Source organism: Hydra viridissima, unplaced genomic scaffold (assembly GCF_058129835.1).
Source record: "Hydra viridissima isolate aposymbiotic clone 2 unplaced genomic scaffold, HvirCarnegie_v1 scaffold_8, whole genome shotgun sequence".
NCBI lineage: Eukaryota > Metazoa > Cnidaria > Hydrozoa > Anthoathecata > Hydridae > Hydra > Hydra viridissima.
This window is the reverse complement of record NW_028324307.1, coordinates 15,132,142-15,141,950: the sequence shown is the minus strand read 5'-3', so window position 1 is coordinate 15,141,950 and position 9,809 is coordinate 15,132,142. Positions and strand designations below refer to the sequence as shown.

The window sequence follows — 9,809 nt, the reverse complement described above, 5'->3', positions numbered from 1 at the left end:
AGGTATTTTAAGCAGGATCAAGTCAGTTCTAATTTTTTAAGCAGGATCAAGTCAGTTCTAATTTTAAAGTTCGAGCTAGATTTAACATACATCGAAGCGCACCCTCTTTAATTTTAGCTGTTCTATGAATAGATACATATACATATAAATCAACATTAATTGTAGACACATCTCTATGGCGTAGGTTTTGATTCAGTTATCCCGATGATAGTTATCCCGAAAATTATCAAAAGATGCTAATAATATTTTCAAATGATCAATATGATAATAAGGTAATGAAGATAACTTAGGGAGATAACTATAAGGAGATAACTTAGATATTTTTGGAACAAATTATTGTACCTAGGAATATCTACACACTGACAGTTGATCTAAAAAGATTTTTCAGTTTGCATTATCAGATAGATTTTTTACCAGGTTAAATTTCAGAAAGTTTTCTGCAGGTGTGGTAGATAACTCCAGGCTGTCAAGTTGTCATTTTTCTCCAATTTTTTAAGATTTTTTAAATTTAAAAAATCTTTTTTATGTATTTTTTTTTCTTTTTTTTTCAATTTTTTCTATTTTCAAAATTAAAAAAATTGAAAAAAAAAAAAAAAAAAAAAGACAAATTGACAACCTGTAACTCAAGATCAGAAGTAATAAAAAAAGAAAGAAATTTTTTTTGTACAAATTAGACAGTACCGAGTATTTAAGGTTTCAACTTTTTGATGTCAGTTTGTCAACTTGATTACATTTTATGTATTTCTTCTTGTCACATAGGTCTATTGATTGGATTTTTGAGTGAGTTTTAACTACCGCTTTAAGGCATATGTCGCAAGGTTGTTTCACTAACATCATTAAAAAACTACAGAAAAAGGATGGTAAGAAGAAAAGAAAAAAAAACAACCAAGAATTGAAAAAATCTAAATGGGTTACAGAAGAAAAGAAGAAGTCAAGAAGAAATTAAGTGTATAAGAAGCATATATCTAAAATTAATAAAAAAGTTAAAATTGAAGGTTAGATTTCTTAGAAGCCCAAATCGATGTTCATTTTGTTTACAGTTCATGATTGAAAATCTGTATAACTATCTTGATGCTTTAATTTGGCATTTTAATAGTTAAATTTTGTTAAAAGTAATAATGCTACGTAACTAAGGGTCTGCGTCTCGTTATTTTTTTAAATCGAGACGAGACGAAACGATCCTAAAAGCTTTGTCCCGATTAGCGACAAATATCGAGACAATTTTCAATTTTCAGTCGACATCCGGGACGATACCGAGACGAGACGAAATGTCCCGGACAAAAAAAGAGCTTTACAATTTCCCGGAATTTACATCTTTTTAACGAGACATAACGAGACATAACGAGATATACTAGTTAATCTTTAATGTGAAATTTAAATAATGAATTTCTGACACAATTACAATTATTTATTTCAGCTGCTATTATTGATATTGTTATACCATCTACATAAACACAGCTTTATAAAAGTTAATGGTATAAAAATGGTAATAAAATAGCAACTGAAATCAGGGGGAAAAAAATATTTTTGGGATAGTATTTAACTTTTTCCACTAAAATATCGTGTAAGAAGTGGATAAATATATGTCCAAGGGCTAAGTTTCTGATCATTTAATATTGTTTACCGCCGAGGTCAGTATTCACTTCTAATGCAAGAGTTTGTTTTACACTTATATTTAAGGGAAAGATTTTATCCAAAGTGTCTTCAACTTTTTTGATCTATAAAACGTTTGACTTTTTTTAAAAAGTGTACTTTTTGCAGGGACTAACAAGAGAGCTGATGTTCAATACCTAGTTCTTTTATTTTTTCTCTTTTCCTTTGCTCTCTAAGGACCACCCATTGTTTATGGGGTTTTCCAGAACCAAAATGGCTACTTTTATTGGTCATAAGATTTTCTTGAAGCCATTGGTCTTCTTTTTCTATAAAAGAATCATAATTTCTACCACATTGTTTTAGTTTTTTTCTTCACTTTTGAAATAAATCTATCTAAAGTAGCATTAATTTATGTTCTATTTGCTAATTTCTTCATTTTTATTTGATTTCGTTAAGTAAATCCTTCCAAAATGGTAATTTATCCACTCCTAATTCACGTATATTCGGGATAAGATCTAACCTTTTTGTTGTTGTTGTTTTTAAAATCATTAATATATATCAGAAACATTTTTAAGAACTCTATATCATTTTTCACTTTACACTGTTTAACATTTTATGTTATAACTTCTTTGACAATTATCACATTACGTTCGCTGTAATGTTTAAGTAAATGTTACTTGTATATTATACAGGAAATACTGAAGCTGTTAAGTAATGCTATTTCAAATATCTAGCACCTCTTGAATAGTAAATCATCATTCAAATTAAAACATTTAAACAAATTTCTAAGTAGCATATGATGATAAAAATGTTTCTTGAAACTATATTTGATATGTTAAAACAAGTCATACAAGTAAAAAACTCAAATTCAAGATACAAGTAAAAAACTCAAATTCAAAAAATATATAAAGTTACAAGATTATCTTCAAAGTAAATATAGACTTTAACTTAAATTAAAAGTTCTCCATTTTTACTAAATAAAAATCTCTAATTTTTTAGATTTCTTTGAAAATAATATTAAAATTTTTAACTTCTTTTAACCATAAAATGTAAAATATAAGTTTTATTAAAAAACTGTTTTTACTTTTTAAATAAATGATCATTCTAATTTAATATTATTTAAAAAAGAGCACTATATTTACCAAAAAACTGTGAGGGCTTTAGTGCCATTTTTTTGCTGTTTTGAGTCACTGTGCGTCATTTCTGGCTGGCAAAACAAACTTGGTTGGCAAAAAATTTTCTTCACTGCGAAAGCGCGAGTAAGATATCTAGTTAATATTAAGGGTCTGCGTCTTGTTATTTTTTTCCAGGAAACTTCTCGTCTCGTTACGCTTTTCCCGGTTCATTTCAAGAAAACGATTCCGAGACGCAGACCCTTAGTTAATATAATTGATCTGTCTCGTAACGTTTCGTTATTATCCGGGACACAGTTTTTAAATTCCGAGAAAAAAATTGTCCCGATTTATAACTTTATTCCGGGATAATTGTTTCCTTTGTCTCGTTATTTTTTTCCGGGAAATTTCTCGTCTAGTTACGCGTTTCCCGGTTCATTTCGAGAAAACGATTCCGAGACGCAGACCCTTATACGTAACAAATCACTAAAAATTTGGCAAAACTTTTGCATTTAAAAACACAAAAATCACCATTGCTGTTGTTGTAAACCGTACCCTTACTTAACCAATTTGTTGCCATGGATACCATTACGTATTACTCTTTAAGGTAAAACATAAGGGCACCTAGGGGTGCAATTGATTAAGTGAGGGTATTGATGTGCAGCTTACAAAAAGTGATACTACCTATAATAATATTAAAGAGAAATTGCTATTGGTGACATTTTTTTGGCTGAAACAATTAACATCAATTGAGGACAACGGCCAGTAGATGTCTGAGTATAGCTCATAGTTTACCAATACGAACAAGGCATAAGGAAATTAGAAGGAACAAGGGACAAAGAAAAATATACAACAAACTGTAAATATTCACCATCTTGAGTAAACTAACTTAACGATTGATTTTGCTTTCAAAAGCAAATCATTGCCAGCCTGGTTTTTACTATAAAAATTTATCTTGCACGCGAAAATTCTTTTGAGAGTATTCAGACAAAACGAGCATTAAAATATGTCATTCTTTTGAAACGCATTCTTTTGGTTCTTAAAAAAAGTATTTGTAAGATAAAAATATTTAAATATATGTACTTTTAAGATAAACAGTTTTAGTTGTTTTAGAGTTTATTTTGATATGTAATAATAATAAAAAAAATTAACAATCAAATTTTTATTCATTTCTTAAAACAAAGTGGGGTGTAATAAATAAACGTGACAGGATTCTCAGATACAAGGATAGAACTTGCGTTATAAAATTATTCACATTCTTTATTATAAAAAATAAAAACCAGGCTGTTAATACTTATAAAAGACAACTTAAAAGTATTGTACATTTTTGTACTTTTAAAAGATAACTTTTAAGAGTATTAATAAAATTAATCAATATTCAAGATGGCGAATGTCAGCGATTTGTATATTTTTCTACTTTTCAACTTCAGACTAGAAAGCACTTCACTTTGATTTTTAGACCAAAACGTTTTAACATAATTCTTTAACCAGCATAAACTTATATCTCGGACATTTGATGGTTCCAGCATTAAGGTACTAAAGCGTATAAGTCTCTGGATTCTACAAATTAAACCAGTTAAGAGTCCAGAATTTCAAAGCAAAGTTTATGCAGGACTTGAAGATTAGCAGTATCCATTTACAAAAACTAAAGTCATAACAATAGTTGATAGTTAACAGAGAGCTTATATAAAAAATGTATCTCAAAGAATAAAATAGAATATCAGTCTCAAAATGTAAGTAAAATCAATGTTTTTCTTCTCATAAGATCACCAGTTTTATTCTATAAAACTAGTTGGGTGTTTTCATATGCTATAGCTGTTTACCATGCATTTGTCTTCCGGTACTCTGCATTTGATAGTTAAGAAATACAAGATTAATTTTACATGAAGATATTAAGATTAATATACTTGTTAGGAAAACCATGCATATTATAATATAGAAAAATATTATGAGTGATAAATAAACTGTATAAAAGTTGACGAACGTGAAATATTTAAAAACATAAACAGTTTTATAACTTTAACATTTTCTGTACCTCTGTTGATATACCTAAGTTATTAAACCAAAAATAGCAAATATATAATATACAATACGTTTTTTATGTTTTAATATAAGATATAGATATATTTTATTATAATAAATAGAATATTATCTAAAATGTTACATAAAAAAATCATAAGAAAAGCATTAGTTGTTGGCAATTTTTTGCTTTTCACAGCCTTCGACTAATTCAGCCACCTCATGGAAGACTAAACTGGTTAGAAAAATTTAAAAATAAAAGTAAATATGATCTCAAATTGATGAGCTTTTTTTTATTCTACCTTCAAAAAGATTTCCCCATTTTAATTATTTTAATTTTTATTTTAGATTAAATTTTAGATAAATGGTTTATCGCTTCGTTCTCTTCAAATCCGTATTTTTTAAAAAAGTGATTTAAACTAATGTATTAATCTTTGTAAAATTTAAATATAAACGAAAATATAATACAATCGATTGTTACTACGTGGTTCGGTGGTTTTAAACCAGCTTCCAAGTTTTACTGTGACAGCGATTTATAAAAACGTTCTATTAGACAAGTATCAAAAAAGTATCAAGATAAGAAAAAAAGTGAAATCTTATTTAAGTTACTTTATTTAAACATTAAAGGTTTATAAAATTTTACGAAACATTACAGAAGTCCTATAAATTATTTCACATTAATACCACTACAAAAAACAACGACAACTTATCAGCGCAATATGATTAGATTAAAAACAGCTTTACATTCAAAAGCGAAACTAAGTTTTACAAAGTTTTGAAGAAAAATGAACAATTAATCACGAACTGTGACCTTTAAGTCGTTTTACGATAATATTTTATATATTAAATATAAAGACTAGATGTTAAAAGTAAAAGATGCGTTTATGATATCTCGTTTTAAATAAAAAGTTTTCAGTGAAAAGTTGTTTTTGGATGGCTTTGTTTTTATGCAAATGTTTTTATAGATGTTTAATATCAGTTATATATATATATATATATATATATATATATATATATATATATATATATATATATATATATATATATATATAAAATATAAACTACATTTAAACTAAATATATACAATATTTACAGTATATTTATAGCTTTAAGTCCGATGAAACTACTTTTGATAACTGTATTACAATCGCTTACTTCAATCGCATGTCTTGATATAAACGATGGTTTTTCTCGTACGATTGTAGTAGACTCTAACTTTAAGAGCAGAACATGTACAAAAACGTTTGATTGGCATTGTCCGAGCATACAAGAGGCTTTTCAACATTTAGTTGACAACACAAGCATAATATTAAAAGACAACCAGGTTCTATCAGAAAACCAAACTCTTAAGAATATTAATGGGCTTTTGATAACTGGATCTATGGACAATATTTCTTTGACGTGCATTAAGAATAACACTGGTATTTTTGTTGATGATTGCAAAAATATTTCATTCACGCGAATTACAATTCAAAAATGCGGTTTGATCAAAACCGAAGACGACGTGCGTTTATCTGCAGCTCTTTACTTTAAAAGAGTTACAAATGTTTCCTTCTTTAAAGTGGGGTTTACTGGGAACATTGGATACTCAACTGTATTGTTTGAGAGTTCGGGAGAAGCAAGTTTTAGTCACGTGATTTACGAGAACAACTCAATACCAGCAAGTATTCAATTTGGAGGTGGAGCCCTTATTATCCAAAAAAATTCTTCATTCATTGCCATTATAAGTTTTAAGGATTGCATATTTAGATTTAACTCAGGTTACTCCAACTACTTACAATCTAATGCGGACTCTTTTATACTCGGATCAGGATTAAGTGTGGCATTTCGTGGAGCCAGTAAAAATAATACGTTGAAAATCATCAGTTGCCAGTTCCTGAACAATACAGGCATATTTGGAGCTGGGTTTTTATTACTTTTTATAGATTTCTCGAACAACAATATAGTTCTGGTAAAAAACACAACTTTTACCAAAAATCGAGCAGTATTGCAAGGAGGGGCGTTTAGAATTTACAATTCAATACCTGATTCAAATATAAACAATGAAGTAGGTTTCACAAACTGCAACTTTTCACACAATCACGCACCGCTTGGCGGTGCTTTAAGTCACTATAGCGAAACAATCATGATGAATGTATCTTATTCCGACTGCGTTTTTTATTGCAACAATGGAACGGTAGGACAATCTATATACGCCGAGAGCTCTAACCTGGTGTTTAGTTCAGTGAATGTATCAGAAAAACCTCTCTCCCCACAGAACTTACCCAGCTTTGTTGGGTATGCCGCTTTGTTTGCACTTTATTGCAAAGTTTTTTTCCGTAACTACAACTACATTACGCTGATCTCAAATACGGCGATAGTTTTGGACATGTCAGACGTTATAATTAATGGTGAGCTCCATCTTTGGAACAACAACGGTGTTAAAGGGGCAGCACTCGCGTTGTTCGAGCATTCTAGAATACATGTGCAAAAAAACGCCACCATGACCGTTCTTAACTGCACAGCATTCAAGGGCGGTGGAATCTACGTAGAGTCAACTGGGCCTTTCGGAACTAACTTGACAGAGGATCTTTTAGGATACAGCTGTTTTATGAACATTGAAAAAACAGGCAGTGTGACATTTAGAAACAATACTTCGCTACAGGACGGCGAGAATGATATATTTGTAACTTCATTGAGAAACTGTATGAAAAGTGGACAAAGCTTAATCGTGCTTCAGAAGAAGTTTGGCACACGTTTGATCGTTACAAACCCAATCACGCTGCAGCTAAACTCATCGGACTGGAAGGACAAATACCCTGGTGAGCTTTTCAAACCTTCGCTATTTTTGAGAGACGAGTTAAACAACCCCGTTTCGACTGTTGTGGACGTTGTTGTGGATGACTCCGCAGTCTGTTACTCTACGTTCGTAGCAAACAACTCCATAGAGTTCGTGCTAACGGGAGAACCTAGAACTGCGTTCACTGTAGCTGTTTACTTTGAAAACGTCGTTGCTAAACTGCGTGGCGATCGCAAGTATTGCCCATTTGCCTACTCCTATTCAAAAGGTAAAAAAGAATGCGTTTGTAGTAACGCGAAAAACCGTAAAAAAGGACTGTTTTGCAATGCTGACGGAAGCGTTTCAATCTTAGATGGGATGTACGCGAATATTTCTGAAAGAGGTGTTGCACAGGACGCTGAAACAACCTACCCATGCCCACAAGGTTATTGCAAACCGTGTGATCGTTTGTCTTGTAACTTAAACACGTCTGACTCTAATCAACAATGTAACAGTGGAAGACACGGTTATTTGTGTTCTGTGTGTTCCTCAAACACGACAGTAGCACTCGGCAGCGAACGTTGTCTTCCGAGATGTGGCGATTACAACTGGTTGTTGTGGCTGCTACTTTTCTTCGCCGGCATATTCCTGTTCACTTGTTTTTGTATGGTCTTCTTGAACGTGTGCATTTACGAGAACTGGATTAACTCTTTCATTTACTTTTACCAAGTTCTACCGTACCATTTAAGCAAGAACGTGTTTAACCAGTCGCCCTTGTTGTGCGCAATTACTGGTATTATTAGCTTTAACGGATTGCAGCAAAACAGAATGACGAATGACATTTGTCTTTTTAACGATTGGAATAACTTAGATAAGACGTTTTTTAACTATTTTTTCCCTGTGTGTTTGTTTGTTTCCTTGATCATAATTTCAAACATCAGTTGCTTACACCAAAAGCTAATTGAATACAGCAAAAGAGTCCAGAGAGTTTTAGAAAGGAACGCAGAAGCAGAAAATACTCACCTACTGAAGGTGTTTACAGCGATACTGATTTTTACGTATGCTGACATTACCAGAATCTCACTCGCTATACTTCAACCTGTTAAATTTCCCGGAGAACCTGACCGCCCGTATGTTTATGCTGTACACCACTACGGAGATAGAATTCATGGTTTTTACATGTTGATAGCAGTGCTGTGCATTTTGCTTATCGTTATAGGGTTTCCGCTGGTATTAATGACTAACTTTTGGAAACAATGGAGGTTCTTTAAAATAATTGCACGTCAACACGGAATGCTAGAGTCTTTTCGCGGAAAGTTCGCTGATGACTTTCGCGTTTTTGTATCGTTTTATTTTTTTTCGCAGCTATTAATTATAATTCTTAGTAAATTTGCGCGAGACGAATTTGTCACTCTGACCTCTACCGTTTTGTTTGTTACATTTGCGACATGTTTCCCATTCAAAGATCAAGCTACGAACTATTTCGACTCCTTTCTATTGTTTTTGCTAGCGTTGTTTGCCATTCTTCGCGACGGAACATTCCCGATTCTCAACGACAAACTGTATTACAAATTAGTCAAAGCACTTGATTGTGTAACTTTCTCATTAGTTTTTTTACCGTGTTTAATTGTGCCGGTGAGATGGTTTTTTCGTTTCATGAGACCCCAAATAAGAGCAGGTAAGTTCTTGAGGTTTTCGTCTTTTTCAACGAAGCTCTGACATTTTGATATTTGTTCATTTACTCAACAAACAATGCCTTAATACTTTTTATTATTTCAGCTCGCCAAAATATTATAGAAAATGAGCCACTTTTGATAAACGAAAATGTTGCAGATACACACGAAATCCAATGGACCGATTGACTTGCATGTAACTTTTGTTTTTGTTTTTGAATATAATGTAAATATATTCGGTTTCTTAACAACAGCTTGTTTCGCTCATTAGTAATGCTATTCTGTTTTATAAAAATCAATTTTTATGTAATTTACAGAGTCTTAGCGTGAAAACAATATGTTAGTTTTACGTTATGTTTTTCAAAAATACAAAGTGTTGAAAATAAAACGAAGAAAAGTAAAAAATACAAACAAAAACTAAAAACAAAAAAGAGATAAATATAAGCTCCGAATCAAAAGAAAATACAAAAGTATGGCCCACGTTTGGTAAGTCACTGAAACTTACGTAACGACGTTTTTTTGGTAAATTATTTTAATTTTTCTCTAAAGTACTTTTTACATTTTTAAAAATTAAAAAAAAAAAAAAAGAAATGGAAAAAGTTGTAAAATTAAAGTAAACAAATAGAGATATTATATAATAATAATAATTATGTA

General features: G+C 31.0%; 1 protein-coding gene across 1 annotated transcript; it reads left to right on the top strand.

The window, feature by feature from the left end:
- The first annotated feature begins 4,063 nt into the window (after window positions 1–4,063).
- LOC149885293 (uncharacterized) lies at window positions 4,064–9,406 on the top strand. The gene is made up of 3 exons (XM_090095594.1): window positions 4,064–4,438; window positions 5,831–9,160; window positions 9,262–9,406. Exons 2-3 carry the CDS (start codon window positions 5,842–5,844, stop codon window positions 9,342–9,344), a joined length of 3,402 nt encoding a protein of 1,133 aa, XP_089951720.1. The 5' UTR covers window positions 4,064–4,438; window positions 5,831–5,841; the 3' UTR covers window positions 9,345–9,406.
- The last annotated feature ends 403 nt before the right edge of the window (window positions 9,407–9,809 follow it).